The sequence below is a fragment of the Diabrotica undecimpunctata genome, chromosome 6 (genome assembly GCF_040954645.1).
Source record: "Diabrotica undecimpunctata isolate CICGRU chromosome 6, icDiaUnde3, whole genome shotgun sequence".
NCBI classification, from domain to species: Eukaryota; Metazoa; Arthropoda; class Insecta; order Coleoptera; family Chrysomelidae; genus Diabrotica; species Diabrotica undecimpunctata.
This window is the reverse complement of record NC_092808.1, coordinates 48,047,518-48,069,633: the sequence shown is the minus strand read 5'-3', so window position 1 is coordinate 48,069,633 and position 22,116 is coordinate 48,047,518. Positions and strand designations below refer to the sequence as shown.

The following is a 22,116-nucleotide window of genomic DNA, read 5'->3' as shown; positions in this document are numbered from 1 at the left end:
TGACGTGCACGCATTTTTATATGAAAAATACTATATAAATGCCACTGCACCTCACAAAGGCCGAGCATTTTCATTTTCCACTGTATTAATTTTCAAGCAAAAATTAATAATACCAAATCAAAAATGATCATTAACGCCAACGCCAACCGAAAGTTTATAAATGCAGTATATGATAGCCAGCGCCAACGTAAAGTTTATAAATCAGCCTATGTGATAGAACCTAATAGTGTGTGAGATTGTCATAAAATGAGTGGTAATCGGAATCAAGGGTATTTTTAAAAACTGCAAATGTTTTTTGCTATTTTGACAAGAACAGAATCCACGACTATAGTCGTCTTTCAAACTGTTCGCGCTGTGTTTTCCATCTCGCTGTCCATATTTGTTCCCACGACTTATTACGAAATACTGTCAGGCACGCACGGTAGTGCGCCCTTACCGTGCTAAGGCTATAATCATTTCTCCCATGTGTCATGCACCCGCTGGACACGATGTTATACCTCGAGATTAGGGAATCGCAGAGTATAGTTGGAAGAGTGATTTTTCCGTCGATATTACACAAAATAAAAGTCACCCAATTGTTTTTTTTTTCAAAGATTTATTGACTCTAATTGTAGAAACTATTAGCAACATGGCACAGAGTATCTAGAAAGTTATATTATTATTGAACCTCAGCGTTGTTGTAAAAACAGAATTAAAACCTGAGTGTATGTAGATGTTTAGAAAACCTGAAAGTGTAAGGCTAAGCTAACGGTTATCAGTAAACATCCAAAAGTTATTAAGAGAAGGATTTTGTTCAGTCCTATTGAAACTTTGCCGTATCTCAAAAAGAAGGTTAACGAAACAAGTACGAAGTAACAAAATTCCAGTTAATACTAGGGCAGTGATTAAACGCAACTTTTCGATAAGTTGATTAGGTGATTTTTTTCTGTGATGTCGCGGTATAGAATAATACCTATTGACAGACTTAAAAGTAGAGCGAGCAAGTAAAATGTAGAGTGAGGCAACAATCGATGATGGTAGTAGAGAATAAGAAATGGAGATGAAGTCAGAAGTGAAATCTTTTCCAAGAAGTAAGAAAACGCCTAGAACGCCAATAAAATTAAAACGTGAGAATGTGTTTACTATAGTTGGGCCGCCGAACAGATAGAATCCCAAGATCGCGCGATCACCGAGTGCACGAGAGTTGCATAGTTGTGATAGGCTGCCTGCAGACATATGTACATGCGTTTGAAACCGAACGGGAGAAGCCGTGTACACAACGCACCATATTTAATGAAATCAGTTTGCGTTAGATTATCGTTTGTTTTAAATATGGATGGAAATAATATTTCGCCTCCCAAAAAAGAACAAAAAAAAAACAAAATTTATTGTTGAAGAAAAATGTTTAATTTTAAATAGATAAATATAAAAAAGCATCTGAGGAGTTAAACGCAGAGAAGGTCTGCGAATGTGTTATTAAATTCACTGCTGAAGCTACAGGTAAATCGTTAATATTGTTATATTATTATTAATAATATTAAAAATAATTTTAAGTATTAACAAATCATCTGTTTATAATATTTTAAAAGATCATCGCCAAAATAATGGTGAATGTAAACTTCCAAAACCTTACCAAAGATCTAAAAAAGTGCTAAGTGGTAAGTGAAATTACCGATGAACATAAGAGCATGATTCGACGAATTGTTCACAGTTTCTTTTTACTAAATGAGCTTCCAACGGTTCCTTTAATATCATCATTTTACTGATTATTTAACTTGCATTATTTGCGGCTTCAAACTGATTACTGACATAAAATAAATTTTTACATAAAATCATATTGCAGTATTGCAACACAGCAGATTTGATTTTGGTTCAAAGCATGTACTAATGAATTGGAAATGAATCATTCGATGTTATTGATTTTAAATAGCGCGAACGAAATTAAGAAGTTTGTTTACTTAAAATGGTTGACAAAACCAAAAAAAAACATTGATCAGCAATCACTACATCGTTGTATGCAGCATGCCTCGTAATACAGATGATTCATGTGTATACACGAATTGTTTTTAAATCGTCTTTTCAGAAGACGATAATTAAAACACAAATTCAAATTTAAATTTGATGATTTTTCGGACTAGTTGGTCACAATATTCAAACTACATAATCAATAATAAATTATAAATATTATAACTCCATTATTACAGTGACAAATAGAATTAAGTTTTCAATATGTATATTATGAATGAGTTTTACCGCATTTATTGCGATAATTGTATCTCTCTTCTTGACCTAGTGTAAATCGAACTTGTGACGTTGGGAACTGCAAATCGTAACCAGCGCATGGCGTTCACGTGATAATTATATTTGTTCGGCGGCTCAACTATAGATAGGTTACTAGCAATGACCGAAAGTACAAAAGGTGATATGAATGAACTAAATAGGAAACTACAAGTATTAAGAAATGAGCAAAAGAATTGAAGGTATTAGTAAAGTTTTACGTTCTTGTATATTGTTTCAAATCACAGGCTGCGTCAAACTATTTAAAAGAAATTTCCCCAGTGTGTAAACTCATATGCAGTTTGGTATTAAATACTTAAGAAAACTGCACTTAAAACAAATATTACATTTGTTTTTCTTCACTGAGCACCTTCAAATTTATTAATATGTTTGTGAGAAAACTGCTAAAAACAAAATGTCAAACATCAGGGTTCTTCTCTAAAGTGTGTTATCAAATGTCTTTTCAAATAACTTGAAACTGCTGTTTAAAACAAATTTCACACTTATAAGATTTTTCTCCACTGTGTGTTCCAAAAGGTGCTTTTAAACGACCTATTTTAATAAATTGCTTTAAATACATTTCACACTTGTAAGGTTTTTCTCCAGTGTACACTCTCAAGAGTTGTTTCAAATCACTGGTTCCAGTAAATTGTAAGGTTTTTCTCCACTGTGCAATCCCAAATGTTTTTCAAATGACATGTAGTAATAAGCTACTTTAAATAAGTTTCACTGGTTTTTCTCTACTGTGCACTCTTAAGTGTGATTTCAAGTTACTTGTAGTAATAAATTGCTTTAAACAAGTTTCACACTTTTACGGTTTTTCTCCAGCGTGTGTTCTCAAATGTCTTTTCAATTCACTTCTAGTAATAAACTGCTTTAAACAGATTTCACATTTGTGCGGTTTTTCTCCAGCGTGCACTCGCAAGTGTTTTTTCAAACTACTTGTAGTGCGAAACTGTTTTAAACAAGTTTCACACTTATATGGTTTCTCTCCAGTGTGCACTAGCAAATGGTTTTTCAAATCAGTTGTAGTACTTAACTGCTTTAAACAAGTTTCACACTTGTAAGGTTTTTCTCCAGTGTGTGTTCTCAAATGTCTTTTCAATTCACTTGTAGTAATAAATTGCTTTAAACAGATTTCACATGTGTGTGGTTTTTCTCCAGCGTGTACTCGCAAGTGTTTTTTCAAACTACTTGTAGTGCGAAACTGTTTTAAACAAGTTTCACACTTATACGGTTTCTCTCCAGTGTGCACTCGCAAATGGTTTTTCAAATCAGTTGTAGTACTTAACTGCTTTAAACAAGTTTCACACTTGTAAGGTTTTTCTCCAGTGTGTGTTCTCAAATGTCTTTTCAATTCACTTGTAGTAATAAACTGCTTTAAACAGATTTCACATTTGTGCGGTTTTTCTCCAGCGTGCACTCGCAAGTGTTTTTTCAAACTACTTGTATTACGAAACTGTTTTAAACAAGTTTCACACTTATACGGTTTCTCTCCAGTGTGTACTCGCAAGTGGTTTTTCAAATCAGTTGTAGTACTTAACTGCTTTAAACAAGTTTCACACTTGTAAGGTTTCTCTCCAGTGTGCACTCTCAAATGTTTCTTCAAATGACATAAAAAATTAAAACGCTTTAAACAAGTTTCACACTTGTACAGTTTTTCTCCAGTATGCACTCTCAAGTGTATTTTTGATTGGCTTAAAGTAATAAACTGCTTTAAGCATATTTCACACGTGTACGGTTTTTCTCCAGTGTGCACTCTCAAATGTATTTTCAAATTATTTGCTCGAGAAAACTGCTTAAAACAAATTTCACACTTGTACGGTTTTTCTCCAGTGTGCAATCTCAAGTGCCTTTTCAAATCACTTGTAGTAAAAAACTGCTTTAAACAAATTTCACACTTGTGCGGTTTTTCCCCAGTGTGCACTCTCAAATGTTTCTGCAATGAACCTGATGTAGCAAATTGTTTTAAACAAATTTCACACTTGTACGGTTTTTCTCCAGTGTGCAATCTCAAGTGTCTTTTCAAATCACTTGTAGCAAGAAACTGCTTAAAACAAATTTCACACTTGTACGGTTTTTCTTCAGTGTGCAATCTCAAGTGTCTTTTCAAATCACTTGTACTAAGAAACTGCTTTAAACAAATTTCACACTTGTGCGGTTTTTCCCCAGTGTGCACTCTCAAATGTTTCTGCAATGAACCTGATGTAGCAAATTGTTTTAAACAAATTTCACACTTGTACGGTTTTTCTCCAGTGTGCAATCTCAAGTGTCTTTTCAAATCACTTGTTCGGGAAAACTGCTTAAAACAAATTTCACATTTATATGATCTCTGTCCAGTTCCAACTTTCATATTTTTATTTAATATTTTCCTCTTAATGCCGTGACCTGTATATTTTCGTTTATGAGATGAACGTAACGTTTCCATAATTTTCAGTTTGTTCTCCTCCTGGGAACAACCTAAAATACAAACCAACTATAAACATTTTACTGAAACACAAAAACAAAAGATATTATTATAGTAAATAAATACAATTATTATAGCAAACATAGGCGTTATGGTTAATTATGGTTATTAAAATATAAACGATAACTTAATAAAAGCTATCAGAAGCGCAGAAAAAACGTGTAATACAAAACCGCAGGAAGGATCAGGTTGAAAAAATCAGTCAAGAGACAAAAATACTTATGGAGACACGAATATAACTTAAGAACAAAAAATGGCGCGCGTTACTTGGAGAGTGCCGACAGAAGTGAATACTTCTTCGCGTTATTACTTTCATTTTGATTATCATATTTCATTATGATTGATTTAAAAAAATTAAAAATAGGAGTGACCGAAGAGGGGAAGCATATTTTTTCGATGGTTTTTAATTTATATAATTTTATTTTAATTTATTTTATATTATTTTATGTATTTTATTCGATTCGATTTTATTTTATACAAATATTTTAAAATCAAAATTAGCCAAATCAATCCAGTCGTTCACGAGTTGGTACAAAAAAAATAAAATGATGTTTTCTAAATGTCATTTTATGTTTATAATAAGTGTATATGTATGTATATTACTGTATACCGCAAGGTTACTGCACATGTCTATTTTTCGAGTCACGCGAGATATGAATTCGAGTCCGTGTAAAAACATCATATCAAGCGATAAGTATTGACGATATAAACTTCAAAACGATATAAACGCATGCGCACTATGACAGCTGAATAAAGATGTTAATAAAGCAGTGAGAAAGAACTGAAGGCAATATAACACCAAATAGATAACAAAGTTGTAGCGTTGATTGAATAATCCAAATAGATCCGCAGCCGTACACAAATTAAACGTAGCAACTTTTCTGTTCTCAAAAACACTTTCGCCATCTATTTTCGGGAGAGAAAATTACACTACGGTTAAACATAAAAGATTTCTTCTCTTCATAATATTTCCCCTTAATGCTCAACGTAAATATTGGTCTCCCACTTTAATTCCTTAACATAATCATACTTGCAAACTGTGCATTTTGAATTTGTTTCGTAATTTGTTTGTGTTCTAGTCGATTTATTTGTTTGGTGAAAAATGAATTCCTCTAAAATTACAACGACACGTTGTGTGTATAAAAATTGTAATCTATCGAGAAAAGACGGTGTAGTGTTATTTAAATTTCCCGTTAAAAATCAAGATTTATTATGTATGGTTAATATTTTTGTATTAATTTTCTTCTTCATCGTCTTCTTCTTCTTCTTCTTCTTCTTCCTCTGACTGCTCAATATAGGATTCATCATCATCATCATCAAGTGCAGAATTCAACAATAATCATTTTTATATTTAATTAAATACTGAAAAAATCATATTTATTATTTTTTTAAATTATATATTTATTTATTAATCCAATAATCGATTTATTAAAGTTACAAATATAATATATATTCTTTTATTATGTATGGTTAATATTTTTGTATTAATTTTCTTCTTCATCGTCTTCTTCTTCTTCTTCCTCTGACTGCTCAATATCGGATTCATCATCATCATTCTCGTTTATTAAAGTATCAGAATAAAAATATTCAAGAATATCAGGTGCATATTCACTTTCTTCATTGAAATCATCTGAAGTTGATGAAGCGTTTAGACATGATTGTCCATTACACTGCCCACAAATTAAAGTACATTGCAATCCTGATTTCCTGCATCCGCAATTAGAACCACAACTTTTCTTGCAATTGCAAAATATTGTATTCAGCAGTTCTTCTGGTGCTGGCGGTAATAATGTTGTTATTGGTTCCAGAAATTCATTTTGCATTACCCAGCCGAATTCTTGGGGTTCTAAATCATTTCCCAATCAAATTTGGGTCTGATAATAGACACGAATGATATGCTGACCAGCTGCTGCACTTGAAGGTGGAAGACTTGATAACTGCACTGGTTTGTTGAGTCTTGTTGATTTGATGAACTGGGTGTATCGAAAAGAGTCTATATCGTCTTCTGATGTTGGAGCATTATACGCTGCTAAGAAAATACGTACTCCATTTTAAAATAATTCTTGTACAGAGCAGTTTTTTTGTTGAAATAGTTGAGGTGACTGATGTAAATGGTGATTTTTTTCGAACATTTTTTATCGATATTTTACCTTTCCTATAAATCGCAGAAGTCGTATCACATCCACTAAACGCGTGTAAAAATAAGATGTGTTTCTTAGAATGAAGGTATTTATCAAAACTTTTCGATGAATATAATTTTGTCTCCGCATTACCCTTACCAATTTTTTTAAAAAAAATTTCTTGTTGATGTGATTGAGCTCGTCCTATCAAGATAACTAGCAAATCAATATCTTCTCCTACAATGACGGAAGTTTTTCCTACATGTTCAGACTCTGCAATAGCTGTTTCTACAATGAGAACATCAGCATCATCTCTGGCTTGTTTTGTAGTGATATTAACAGCTTTTAATTTGTCGATAAGCATGTCTATACCGTTACCGTATAAACAGGTAAGCGGTCCCCCACTCTTTTCGCTCTATCTTAAGAAGGGTTGAAGGTACATAAAAGTACTTGAGATAAAAATTGAAGAGAATTTTCCATTCTACAATTTTTCTTACCACCTTAAATGTCATAAAGTGTAAGGGAAACGAGATATTTGCAGAAAACTCATTTTCGTGACCTTTGACCTTTAATATCTTAAGTCGCGGACACGTGATTATATGAGACTTTTGAGGTAAGTTTTATACCATCAAAATAAAGACGTATGCAAATTTTCAGCTTATTATCTTTCATTCCGAGGTTTGCCCCCTTTTATGCCTTATTTTACTGGATTAGTATAGGATCCGATATAATATAGAACTGCACCGTTATTTTTAATGACTAAAAATTATTTGATATGTAATTCAGTATGTTAACAAAATTATGAGAAACGAGGTGTGCCTGAGATAATTTTGTTTTGAATATAATTAATTAAAAATTATTAAAAATAACTTTTTTTATAAGTATAATAAAAATCAGGCTTGGGCAGGTATTATGTTAGGTTTTTTTATCATTCGAAACAAAAAAGGTCTTTTGTAATTATTCTCTGTAGTTGATTGTTTTCGAGTTTTAAATAATTTAAAACTAAAAAGAAAAAAACGAAAGATTTCGATTTTCAAGGCTCAAAAACACAAGCAAAAATATTAATTTTGTAATCATCAAGCAGAAACATTCGAAATTTTTTCTATTAAGTCAAGATAAGAATGTTTGCCATGTTTTGCATTTTTGCAAATATTTTTTAATTGGTAATGAGGAAGGTTCCTTGTGGAAAGACAGGCGATCGGGCTGGGCAACATTAACAAGTAAAAAACAATGATTTCAAATGAAAGTCCAAAATACTTATCAAGACCTGATAAAATAATGTTGAGCTTGAATTTAGGTACTTTAAAATTTCAAAAAATGAAGTGAAACTTATGATTCTAAGCCTTGAAGATCATCATCCCTCGTTATTTTTTCAGTTTTAAATTGTTTATAACTTAAAAACGATCAGCTTAAGAGAAAAATTAAAAAAGCCTTTTTTTGTTTTGAATGAATCTAAAATATTATGTGTCCGCAAAATTTTCTTTATAAAAAAAGTTATTATTTAATTATTAATTAATTATAGTCACAACAAAATTAGATCGGGCACCCCTTGTTTTTATAATTGTTAACATTCTAAATTACATATCAAATAATTTTCATTGCAGTTCGATCTTTATCGTATCTGTATACAAAATATAATATTGACAAAATAAATTCAAACTGTTCGCGAATTGCTAAATGCTTCACAGACATATTTCTTAGAAATCATAATTCAGATAACGCTGGTATGGTGTTTAGTTCTCTGACTCATTACACTTCGTAAGTACTGCCGTAAATTGGTTGTGGTAGGGAACGATAGGGGAGGTAACGTCACCTCTTTCTACGATCATTCTCGTATGAGCGCAAATTCGTAACTACACCAAATTTATCTTAAAGATGCAGTAGCAGTAAACAAACAAACACACGTTATCAACATTATGAATATTACGAGGAGCACTCCCAAATCACGATTTACAATGTATAAACGTACATAATATCCACCTCATAAACTATATAAATAGACATCGTATACGAAACTCAGCATACCATATCATTTAGTAGTCCTTGTACGCGGAAGATTTGCTATAACTTAATTGGACCACTGTTGTTATAGTGATAACATTTTAGCCAGGGCGTGCGTCAGGGTATTAAAGTGCTTGAATTTATTCATTTATATTTATAATAAATGTTATCATTTATATTTTATGATCAGAAGAATAACAAAGATAAAATTAAATTAATAAATGTTAGAATGAGGTTTTCCAACAACATAATATGCGAATTCGTTATTGTAATGCATTGAATTAATAAAATTAAATTAAATATGTAAAAATTGTTTTAAAATTAAATGTAATATCTAATGGCGGTTTCCCACCAAACGGACAAAATAAAAACAAAACAAAACACAAACTCGTATCCAATAAAACAAAATAGCAACTTTTCACAAATTTTACTAAAGACTGGCGTGTTTTGAAACAGTTCGTTTTGTTTTCCGAGTCCCGAGTTTTTGAAACTCGAGTCTGTTTAGTGGAAACGGTCAGTTGTGTTTATTAATGGACTACCTCACCTCTGACGTTACAATGGGCGGGGCTTCGAAAACCTTTCTAAACATTCTACTGCAGTAAGTATAAATAAACCGTCAACAGTATGATTGTTACGAGGGGCACTCCCACATCATGATTTTAACGATGTATAAACCTATATTTTCCTGTATTATGAAATACATATGAAAATATGAAGTAGACATCGTAGCATAAGTCGTTCACAGGAATAACAGAACTGAAAATAACTGAATAAACATGTTAGAATGAGGTTTTTCAACAACATAATAACGTGAATCCGTTATTGTAATGCACGGAATTAAAATACAATTACATTAAATGTGTAAAAATGTTTTAAAATTAAACGTAATATTTAAGGTTGAAACGGAGTTGCCACTCGTGAACTGAGCTCTTAATGGCACTCCATTCGTTGGTTTAAGGAAACCGTAATTTCAAAGCAAAAACCTATGCAAAGATCAGAAAAATCTTGTCAAAAATAAAAACATTCAACATATCTGAGTAATAAATAAAACAAAAAACTCAAAGTGTAACTTAGGTAATATTTTACTCAGAATCTACCTCAAGTGCCTGTGAATACCTTCTTTTTTCTTTACCCATTTCATCTACAATATGCTTACAATAGTGTATTTTTTTTATGTTTATTCACAATAGTCAAAAGCTCGACTTTAGAACTGAATTGTCAAAACTTTTGATCGCAGCCACTTTTGAATATCCGCTTTCTTCAACTCGGTTGTCGATATTTATTAAACGGGGAGTATATAACGAATATATTAAGATAGAAAAAAACATGGCGACTACCAAAATGGCACTACACAGGATCTTGATTATATAGAACGTATAGTTACGTACGAGATATCATAAGGCACTATGAATGAAAATAAATTTACTATAGACAAATTTTGATTTATTGACTTAAGGAAGGCCTCTGGCTGAGTTCAAAATAAACAACTGATCGAAACCTAACATGCGACATAGCAAATGAAAAGGGACGATATAACGAATCTATTAAGATGTGTAATTGATTTTCTATCTTAATATATTCGTTATATCCTTCCCTTTCATTTTCTATATCGCGTGATAGGATTTGATCAGTTGTTTATTTTGTACTCAGCCAGAAGCCTTCTTAGTCAATAAATCAAAATTTGGCATACGGTTTTGCTTTCGTATTAAATTATTAAAAAAATATGTAAAATTACAGTTTTGTTTACTATGAATAACAAATATAAAATATGCAATGTTAGTATGGTTTTCAAGGAAATCCAATGCAGCAACTTAAAATATTTGTCATAAACGAAAATTTTATATTAAAAAAATTATACTAAAAAAACAAAAGTTAACGCTGGTTTAAATTGTGAGAATTGCGACGCCTATGTTAATTAGTCATTTTCCATTGATTTTACACAATTTACTTTAAAAAATAAGTGTATTTGATGTTTCGATTTCGATCGTTTAAGTGTCAAAACAACGTTGCAATTACTGCTTTATTATTTTTGTCAAACCATAAGTTTCTTTTTATTTTACAGTAGTGAAGCTAATTTTGAATTTCCTTGAAAATAATACTAACATTGTATATTTTATCTTCGTTGTTCATAGTAAACAAATCTTTAATTGTACATACTGTTTTATTAATTTGATAGGAAATATGAAAGCAAAACCGCACGCCTATGGAGTCTTACGTAGCATAGCCTGGTTTTGTTTACTTTTACTGCACGTCGAATTTGAATGATTAGTTGTTTCCCGAAATATCCACTAGAGTCGCTGATTCTTGATGAAATTTTAATTTTTTGGGTTGCACGTTTCTCTCCATATGCGTTGCTGATCTATTTGGGTTATTCAATCAACGGTTGTAGGAAGCTGAAAAGAAGTCAGCTCCAGGTAAGAAGAATATTGTTAAGCTAGCTTAAGATCAAAATATTGACTCATTTTCCATATACTACTATTATTGACTCTCATTGGCAACCTTTTCTTCATTTCAAGAGAATTAAGATAATTGAAAAATGGTACACGTAACTATATAGAGAAGAGGATAAGAAAGACGGCATTAAGTTAAGAAAAGTCAAAAATGTGGGTTCAGAGGATACTTCAGAAGTAACAATTGAGGAAGTCTTAAAATCAATAAATCAAATGAAAAACAATAGAGCAGCTAGTAATAAGTAAAGTGATATTAAGGCAGTTAAAGCAGGAAAAAAGACAGTAGTAAAAGCATTAGCACAATTGTATAACTCATGCCTTTCAAAAGAAATTACACCATCTCAGTGGAATAAAGCTATTATAGTAGTAATGCACAAAAAAGAGATATAACGGAATCAAGAACTAGAGACCTATTAGCTTGTTACCTCACATTTATAAGTTGTTTATGAAGATAATATCTAAGAGATTAACACCACAACTAGACTTTTATCAATCTTGTCGATAGAGCAAGCAGATTTAGAGCTCGATACGGAACAATTGATTATTTGCAAACCATCAAGACGCTAATTGAAAAACCATTGACTATGGGAGACCCATGATACTTATCTTAGTCTACTTTGAAAAAACATTTGGCATGTGCCCTCTCATCATCGGAGGTTGGCGACCAAAAACTGGAATTCTTCTGTATATTGTGCTAATATTATAATTATGCTAGCCTCCCTATGTCGAACCATTGGTATAAGTTTCGCAACCAAGAGAACCTCCTTCACCCGTTAACTCGTTTTCCTTAAATCTTACCTTCAACGATTAACGCCAGAAAACCATACTTATCGTATCTGAAGATATGGCTAAAATATGCTGCTTTGCTCTACGCTTAACTGTTGTCAGTATTTCCTTATATTTATCCATTTTTTCCAACACTTGATTATTTGCTACTGACCTTCTACGGTACAAACATATCTCAAGAGAATTAACACGTGGCATGGTTCTTTCCTTAAGGTGGGTACACATATGCGAGCCGAACTGTTTGCGAACTGCTCGTGAGCTGTTCGCGAAGAGTTCGTTGAAAATATGTTTATGTTCAGGCTATCCAATACACTAAGTATCTAATAACAAACCGAGAATTAATTTACTTCGTTATTCTAAACATTTCGGTATTTTGTTTAGATTATCTGTTATTAATTTCTCTCGTTACTTTTGAATAAGCCGCGCTCGTTCAGCAATTTTGTTTAACCGAATGATCTCATCGCACACTTAGCAGAAACAATTTATAGTCTCGAACACCGTCCAAATTTAACTGCGAACATGCTTTGTGTTCGTTCCAAAAACCGACAGGCTGTGGTTCCTGACGAGCAACGAACGAACAGCTCGCAAGCGGTTCGTCCCGTCGTACAAATTAACGAATAGAGCGTTCACAAACGGTTCGCGAACAGTTCTGTTCGCATATGTGTACCCGCCTTTAAAGTTCATCCCTCAAATTTGTACAATAGTGTAGAGTTCGTAGCACTTAATGGCAAGCTATCAAGTAATCAGACTCAGGTCTCTATTCAAAAATAGTGTTTTCATTTTGAAGGACATATTCTTGGCTATTTCGATTCTAATTAGGGTTTCATCAACAGGATCCTATTTATTATTAGCTAATATCCCAAGTACCCTCTCCTACCCTAAATATCTTTACTTTTTTTGTCCTGATTTACTATCCCTACTTAGACATTATCTATATTCCGTTTGTCGATGACCATAAATTTTTTTCTTTATATTGTCTGTTTGTTTTCTTTATATTTATTTAAGACCATAGTCTTATATTGAGTTTATATATTACAAACTGTAACTCTTTCTCATCTTCACAAGGAGGATCGTGTCGTCAGTATTTTCGTCTTCTTTTGGTGCACTACATTACTGGAGGTTTGCGATCACTACATCAAAATATTTTCTATTCTGCGTCACTCTTAGTAATTGATGCCAGTCAGAGTTCTGATATTGCGATATGCCATGGCTCTTCTGCCTACTCCTCATGCCTGTCATTTCTCATTATATGGCCTAGATACGAGGTCAGTCAATCGTCTGTATATTGCATGCTATTATTAACAAGTTTTCATTCACCTTTATTGCTATTTCTATATCTTCTAAGGTCCCCTGGAAAATGGAATCACAATATAAAATAAACAGAAGTGGCTACAGTTTGCACTCCTGCCTGACTCCTTTGAGAATTTGAATATCTAATGTTGTCATATTTTCGACTTTTATGTGAGCTGACTGGTTCAAATATAGATTGGAGCCATTGCAATTGAGCCATCTTGTTAGTATCGTTGTTGACCATAGTGAAATCAAAGTGAAATGTTCCATGCTCTAAGGCAATGTAGAAGACCATTGATACATATTTCTTATCAAATACATTTATGAGCATGCTACAGCTTGTGTAAGACTTGAATGAGAATACTGGCACTTTTCGTATTGAAAGAGGCATTCAGAACGGAGACACGCCTTCTAATTTGTCTTGTCACAGAAAATAACTTTGCTAGAATACCCCCATAAACAATACACGGGAACGAGAAGGGCATCAGAACAGATTGAGAAATTTTAAATAATCATAACTTTGCAGATGGCATCGTTCTCATTGAGGAGGGCTTTGAACATACACAGAAAATACTTTAAGAGCTCCATACTGTCACAGATTAGATTAGATTAGATTAAGAGAGGTGGCCTTTCGGCCTATTCCACTGCGACCTTTTCAGGTCTATTGTGGTCCTCTAGTCCTAGATAACATTCTCTAGTCTGACCCTTTTTATAAAGTCTAGTAGCTTCGAGACTGTACCTTCCATGTAGCTATTTGCCGGTGGATTTTCTTCTCCTAATGCAAAAAACCGCACATTTGCCAGACTGTCACACTGACATAAAATGTGCCCTGCTGTTTCTTCTTCGAGGTGACAGAATCTGCACAGGTCATCATCTGATAATCCCATCAGCTTCAAGTGTCTATTCAGCTTACAGTGCCCTGTTAGAAGACCTACTAAGACCTTGACTGTTTTTCTGTCTTTGCTTATTAGGTCTGCCGTAAATTTTGGCAAATGTTCTCTAATGAACTGTTTCGCCTGTCTTTGTCCTGGTGAATTCCTCCACCATTCCAGAGATTTGTGAGCTACCCACTTCCTTGTAGTCATTCCTGTTACTGATTTTGCAACTCCACAGAAGGGTTCCGGTCCAATGAATGGACCGGAACCATACTGCCACAATAAAAGTAGGTCTTAAATTATTTTTTTTTAAATACACAATTACCAACTTAGTTCACAGCAAAGGTATCCCACTTCTAGTACTTGAATCATGATATCAAAATAAGTCGAGACAACCAAAGATTTGAGCTGAAGAGCAGAATAACCTAACTTGGGATGTATTTGGAAATATGAAGGATATTTTTAGACCAAGATTACAATGTGTCAGAAAAGTATTAAATCACTGCATTCTGTCAGTGGTGGCCTATGTTGAAGAAACCCTAACACCCACAAGAATAATAGTTATTATACTACAAGTCGTGGAAAGATCATGGAGAGAATTATTTTTATAGGCGAATTAGGTTTCTCTATGTGATCAAACACCTAATGCTACTATACCCAAAAAATCAGGAGTAGAAGAAATTATTGTGAGAAGAACAACACTAAAATGGGAAGGTCAGGTAGTAAAAGCAGTTGATGATCAGTGGGCGAAAAGCATTTTTTAATGGAGTCCCCAAATACAAGCTAACAGAAACAGAGATGAACACCTGACGAGATGGACAAATGACTAAGAAGAGTGACTACAAATTGGATTCAGATAGCACATCTGATCCCAATCCAGATGCGCCAGATTTAGTCCAGATGCAACATCAGACTAAGTGGAAAAACATGCCAGAGGCCTATGTTCAGCATTGGACATTGGAGGCTAGATAATGATAACGATGACAACCAAAGTTGACCCTTCTTTGAAAGCTTATTCCTCCATCTGATCCCATTCCTTACAGCTAAATACCAGTTGGCTTAATAACCCTTTTAGAAATTATTTTAATGAAGAAATTGTAATTTAATTCATTTATTGAGTTTTGTATGTTGTAAAATATTTATTTAAAATTACACTACAAATAAATTTCCTTTAATTATTCATTATTATGTCATGTAACTTTCATTTGGCAGTATAAGCAATAAGCATTTTCTCTTTTATATTACTGGACCTATGTTGGTATTTAAATAATCCAAATGGCAGTGATGCAGGAAATGGTAATGTCATAAAAATGTAAAAGATACTTTAACAAATGCAGTACATAATGTCATTTTGTATTTCACAATTTGATCCGACACCCTATTAGGGTAAAAGGAAGGGGAGAAAGAAAGTATTTCACAATTTCATGTTTATTCATTTTAAATATTGCACCTTTCTGCAAGACCTTTCGCTACCACATATTGTGCAAGGCAGCATATTAAGATATTTTTCTTCTTCTTTTGGCATCATAACCCTGGATGGGTCTTTGCCTGTCTGGCTATGTCCTTCCATTCAGATCTCTCTTGTGCCCTTCTTCTCCATTGTCTTATGTTCATTGTTTTCAGGTGGTCTTCCACGTCATCCAACCATCTCGTTCTGGGCCTTCCTTTTTTTCGCCTTCCTATGGGCTTCCATTGTAACATTTTCTTTGTTGTTTTTGCATCGGTTTGTCTCTGCACATGTCCCAGCCATGACAGTCGTTGACTTTTCACAAATCTTACAATGTCATAACCTTCATTTAACTCATTCATTCAGATATTCTATTTTCTTTTATTACTCAACTTAAATGTCGGTAAACAATTTACTTTTCAAGAATTTTAAGAAAAGAATGCAAATAGCCAATAGCAAGCAAAGTAACCCAGTCTATTGCCTGCTGTACAAAAATATTCTTAGAACTACAAGCCATTCAGGAGATTGTGCCTTCTGTCTGTGTTCTCAGCTCACACAATTTTCCTCGTTCACTTGTCAATGGTTCTCCTCCAAGAACCTCAGGATCTACCTCGCTTTTTTACTTCTTGAGGATTCCAGCTTGAACAAAGCTTTCTCTTCAATAGCAGTATCTGGTTTCCAAAATTGTGGCCACACCCACTTACATTGTCTTATTTGCATTTCAATACTCTAACCTGTTTCCATAACTCTTCATTAGAAATGGTTTCAGATGACCATATGCAAACATAGATGTAGTGTATATGCAAGAAATTTTCGATAGAACAGTCTGAAAAGGTCTATGAAGTCAATCAACCCCTTTTATTTTGCCCATTTTTTATCACTGAATATGTTTAATCCATTAAACAATAAAGAATTTTTTCAAAATATTTACAAAATATTATTTCGAAATAGGTTTATTTGGTTGTCAAAATGGACTGAAAATTCCGCCAAAAAATTTGTAGCCTTATCTGTAGCGATAAATGTGATGTCAGTGGTAGTCAAATGAGGACCATTTACTGGCATGACCTGCCTGAGCACCTCCTATATATTGGGTGAGTAATGTCCCAACATTGAACATGACCATTTTCCTTCTATACTCATTCTTAATTTTATCTTTTTTCCCTTCAGCTTCATTTAAATTTTTTATAACACAACATACCACTGGCTTCCTTCCACTTCATCCATCCAACCCTAATTCTACTGCATGCATCTCCATATATTTCTCCATTGCGCTGTAATACTCATCCTAGACACCTAAAACTATTTTCACAATCATTTCACCATCCAAAGATAGGTATTTTAATTATTTAGTAAGAGTTTACTACTCAAAAATGCCAAATTTTAATGTTTTTTTTTTGGTGCAAAACTTCAAATTTTTAATATATCTTAAAATTTTATGAAAATCACTTACTTAGTTATTTACGTAATGAAAATAAATAGCAGAGTGCAATCTAAAATCAGCCTGTGACGCTCACAATATTTACTATTTGCAAAATTTTATATTTTTCTATATAATTTATTATTAAAAATGTAAAATAATGTTATTAAACTTAATCCAACCCATCATAACCAGCTAACAAAGAAGTCATTTTTTGTTAAAAGTATACAAGAATAAAATTTTGATACTAAAAATCTGTTTTGTTCACAAGAAAACATATTTTGTATTACTATGGCAATACTGTCTTGAATTACCCTCCTTGAGCAGGTGAAAAGGTTTCAATAATGTTGTGCAATGAATTCTTTTTCAAGTATGGAGTAATTACAAGTACTTTTTGTATAAGTATTGGATACTTTGTATCTGATACTATGAGTACTTCCTACTTTTACTTTATGAGAGACTAAACGATTACTATTCAGAATCATACTACTACTCAAATGACTACTGAACACTTGAATACCAATATTTGTTCTAGTTATTGAGCACAGCCAAAATTAAAATGTCTTTAATTTTTTATCTGTATAGTAGTTATAGTCAATTCACTAATCCCAGTCTGAACTGTCTCATGAATTTAGTAATTATTTTTTTGCAAAGTTAGTTACTTTTTTGACAGACTGGAAGTGGCTGGAAATTACTATACAATCAATCACACATGCTCATATCCAATATTAATGTAAATAAACGTAAATAAAATAGAACTTAAGAAATTACCAACAATTGATATTTATTTATATGTACCATCTGATGTAGCATAACGAATAATCAAATTATAAGCATCATTAATACAAGTACCTACTGGAATGAGTTAAATTATAACAACTGAAATATATTTTTTAAATATATACTACCCAAAATTTGATGGGTTTAATATACACTACCACTATTTATAATAATTCTTCATTTTTCAATAAAAGAATTCTGTAATAAAAGTTTAATCTGTCAAATATGCCCAAGCTAACCGAATGGACCTTAACAATTGATTGATGATTTGGAATATATAGGTTAGCTATACAGTATTTACTATTGCAATAGGTACATAAAAAATGGAATAATGAGTATTATAAATAAATTATTAAATAAATAAAACATAATAAAATGTTATTCCTTGTTAATAAAAATAAAAAGGTATCTAATAAATAATTAACAATTAAAATATCATAAAAAAACATAAAATCGGAAAATCTGATAAAACTTTTAAAAAATAAAACAAATACAGTCAAAATCGTTTACAACGACACCGGCTATAACGTACAATCGGATATAACAAACAAAATAGTAGGTCCCTTAGAATGACATACAAAAAACGCATTTATATTGCTTATAATGAACAAATCGGTTAGAGCAAACGTATTTCTTGGAACACTAGCAGTTAAAATATTGGTTACAGCGTACAATTTCAAGTACATATCTGTACCTCAGATGATACAACTTCCATTTTTTTCAATGACATTTTTACACACTGTATAATAAATAAATAATAAATAATAATAACCAACCCATGATGTATATGAAAGTAGATACAATGTTCAATATAATATTGTTTCCACATCTTAATAAATAAGTTTAAAAGTGCTATCCTGTAAAGTTATGAAAATGGACATTGTAGTGTTGTATTTCTCACAGGTTTTACCGATATTTAGTACCACGAAATGAGAAGTAAGGATTTATTAATTTATGGTTATAGTACATCAGGGCAGGCAACTACACTTTATTACTTGTCATTTAGACATTTAGACCTCCCACGACGGGTCCATTGTATTACAAAATTTTGTTTATATTACACCATTTGGCCCAAGCCAAGAGTTTCTGAATTTGAATTCAGTTGTGTCTAGCCTTCATAGAAAACATGTCACGGAAACAATTTACTATTGAGGAACAGTTTGGAATAATTTGCCGAGTCGATTCCAGTGATTCCGCGAGTTCGATTGCCCGGGAATTTAAAACGTCATGCTCAACAATTGCTGGAATGATGAAACGGCGAGAAAAAATTATTATGCAATTTAATAAGTGTAAAAAAGTAAAACGCGTTCGGTCATCAAATCACAATGACATTGAAAGTGCTTTACTCGATTGGTTCAAACAACAACGCAACGATGAAAAATTGGAAGACTTCAGAAAAATCCCTACTGTTGCTGAAGCGTATGCTGATTGTTCCACCATAAGAGCATTTATTCAGACTGCTGAAACTTCCCAGAGTGTGAAAGAATCATTATCGATTGTTTCCACATCAATTGAAAAAATGTTTTTTTCAGAAGTTCAAGGAAGGCGACCAACAAAAATTACAGACTTTTTTCATTAAATATTCAGGTAAAATGTTGTATTTACATATTTTGTAATACATAAATGTATGTATTTTGCTTTGTCTTTTTAAAAATAAATAGTATGTGTATGCCTACATTTTTATAATACAAAGATTTTGAGAAGCCGTTATATTATGCGTATACTTTATTGACTACTTATACTTATTTCAATACATATTATACATAAATTTAGAATTTAGATTTACGTAAGTACAATAAATACATATGTTAAATGTTATGTATAATATGTTATTATAACATATTATAAGTATAGATAAAGTAACACATTTTTGCGTCATAAACCTAGGTACAACGAACTAACTGTTCCTACCAGTGTAATATCGTTTATAGCAACCTGTTCATTATAACCGATAGAACCGCTTACAGAGAACACTGGCTACAACGTACAAAAACCACCAGTCCCCTGAAGTTCGTTATAAACGATTTTGACTGTATTTGAAGTAAATTTGAATTCCCATTGAGAAATACTAATGTCTCTGCATTTTTTTGGCTTAAGTCTGTTCCTGTGCAGAAACTACCTGACCTTTGGAAACATTTACTCAATTGACACCAATATTTTTTGGCCAGTTTCGCCAAAGTAGGGTACACTCCCTTCCCCATTTTCCACCATTTCAGAGGATTTTCTTTTCTTATAATGTTTTGTTCCTCTGCTTATTTTTATTTTAACAATTGATGTTGCTAAAGTTGAATGACTCCTTGAGATTTTAGCATTAATACTCTTCCATATGGAATATTCATCACAATGAGGCATTAGTAGAGGCAGATGGAAGATATTTTAACACAAATCATTGTTTTTTAATGTGGATCTGAATATGTAGTTTTTGCTGCTATGTTATTAAAATAAATTCTATGAAATCTGAAGTTCATACCATGTATTAGTGTTTTCTTGAAATTGAAGATGCTGGAATTTTTTATACATATTTCTTGTAGATACTCTCTTAAACTGGTAACTAAAGGTATACACAAACGCCTTTAAATAATGATGTTCAAGTGTTTATTCTAAGAAACACAATTTACATTCTACTTGATAAATAAAGAACCAAATTATTGAGACCAAAGTGCTCACATCAGCACATTATGAAACACTTAATTTTTATTAAATTTTGGGGAATATGTATCTAGATTTTAATATTTACATAAAAGTGTATGTGATCTGGATGAAATTAATAACCCAACCATCATCTATTATAATTTTTTACACTTGAGCTTGAGAGGGAATTAATGACTTATTGATTACTTTTAGTATCACCTAGCAGTATTATGGAAGTGAGTGAATCTCTATCTTGTGGGCAGTGGGCCTTGTGATTACATACTTTTAGCAATGAATATAGACACATATGCATCTATATTCGTTGCTTTTAGTATGGGATACTTGTTGGGTATGACTCAATTACTTTCGAATCTCAGTAAGTATTCCACACATAAGTATCCCAATTCTGGTTCTCATCTCTTTAAATTCTTGTTCTTTCATAGCTGTGGCTTTTAAAGACATATTTTAAAAGGAAAATACATAAAAATGTATAATATATAAGTAATTTATAAAGTGTACTCTAAAACCTAAATTAATAATAAACTTTCTCAACATATAATTAATTTGTTTTTATGTTATTGAATTAAACAGTTTTATTTACTTACTTTCTTCATTTGTTGTTTGCTTTTCTTCAAATAGTGTAAATTTATATCCATCTTGTTCTACTTCAGTTTTTATCGGAAATTCGTTTAAGTCTAAATAATCAAATGTGTCGTATGCGGTTTCTGTCTTGGGTTCTTCCTTAATTTCAATTTTGCAGGCATCCAAAAGACCAACACGCTCGTCATTGTATCTGGTAGTGTCATCTACTTTTATTTTACAAGTTTCCTCACTAGCTTCTTGTTTTATTTCCATATTTGATTTTATGTATTAATTTTAGTTTTATCGTTAAGCGTCTATATTCTTTGGTTTTATGTTCACTCACATCCAAAAAGCAAAATTAAATGTAATACTATACAGGGAGGGATGTTTTTCACATTTGGTTCCAATGAAGATAGCCTCAAATTAGCTGTCAATTAAGTTTCACAGAACGGAATTTTGCTTTGGCATGTCCTATGATATTGCGCATCACATTTGACAGTTGGCCCAGGAGTATGACGTAGTCAAGACCGCTCGAACTCATTATTACAGCTTAATATACACATTAATTTTGAAATTATGGTCAAAAAATGATTGAATATTTTTTAAATGTTTTGTTTTGGTTATAATTGAATAAAAAATATATTTTCAGTAGCGTAAAACCTTTACTTTTCCTGGGGGTTCAGACGAAATATTTATTTTTGTTTTCATACATATACTAATTACTCTTTTTGTATAGGTAAATAGGAGTAGATTTGCGTATTTCGATTCACTGTCACTCATTTCCAAGCAGTTTTACTAAAATAAAAACAAAATAGATTACAATAATCACCACTGCCTGATGTTCATGGTTTAAAAATCTTCCTCTATATCCTCTATCCACCTTTTATTGGGCCTACCTTTTGTCCAATTTGCTTTGTTTTAATTTCTGGGTTACTTGTACAGCTCGATTATCTGGCATTATTTTTAAGTGGCCAAGCCAGTTTAGTCGTTGTGACTTTACAAATCTAACGATAT

General features: G+C 32.2%; 1 protein-coding gene across 1 annotated transcript; it reads right to left on the bottom strand.

Annotated features, from left to right (window-relative positions):
* Positions 1–2,084: 2,084 nt before the first annotated feature.
* LOC140443411 (uncharacterized) lies at positions 2,085–21,504 on the bottom strand. The gene is made up of 2 exons (XM_072534659.1): positions 21,126–21,504; positions 2,085–4,716 (listed from the first exon to the last, which is right to left on the bottom strand). Exons 1-2 carry the CDS (start codon positions 21,373–21,375, stop codon positions 3,068–3,070), a joined length of 1,899 nt encoding a protein of 632 aa, XP_072390760.1. The 5' UTR covers positions 21,376–21,504; the 3' UTR covers positions 2,085–3,067.
* Between the last annotated feature and the right edge of the window lie 612 nt (positions 21,505–22,116).

What these genes read in the sequence shown, in the direction of transcription:
- LOC140443411 (XM_072534659.1), bottom strand. Translation starts at nt 21,375, where the DNA reads ATGGAAATAAAACAAGAAGCTAGTGAGGAAACTTGTAAAATAAAAGTA. An exon ending in GCAAACAACAAATGAAGAAA is followed by an intron (nt 4,717 to 21,125) that starts GTAAGTAAATAA and finishes TTTGTATTTTAG; the next exon opens with GTTGTTCCCAGGAGGAGAAC.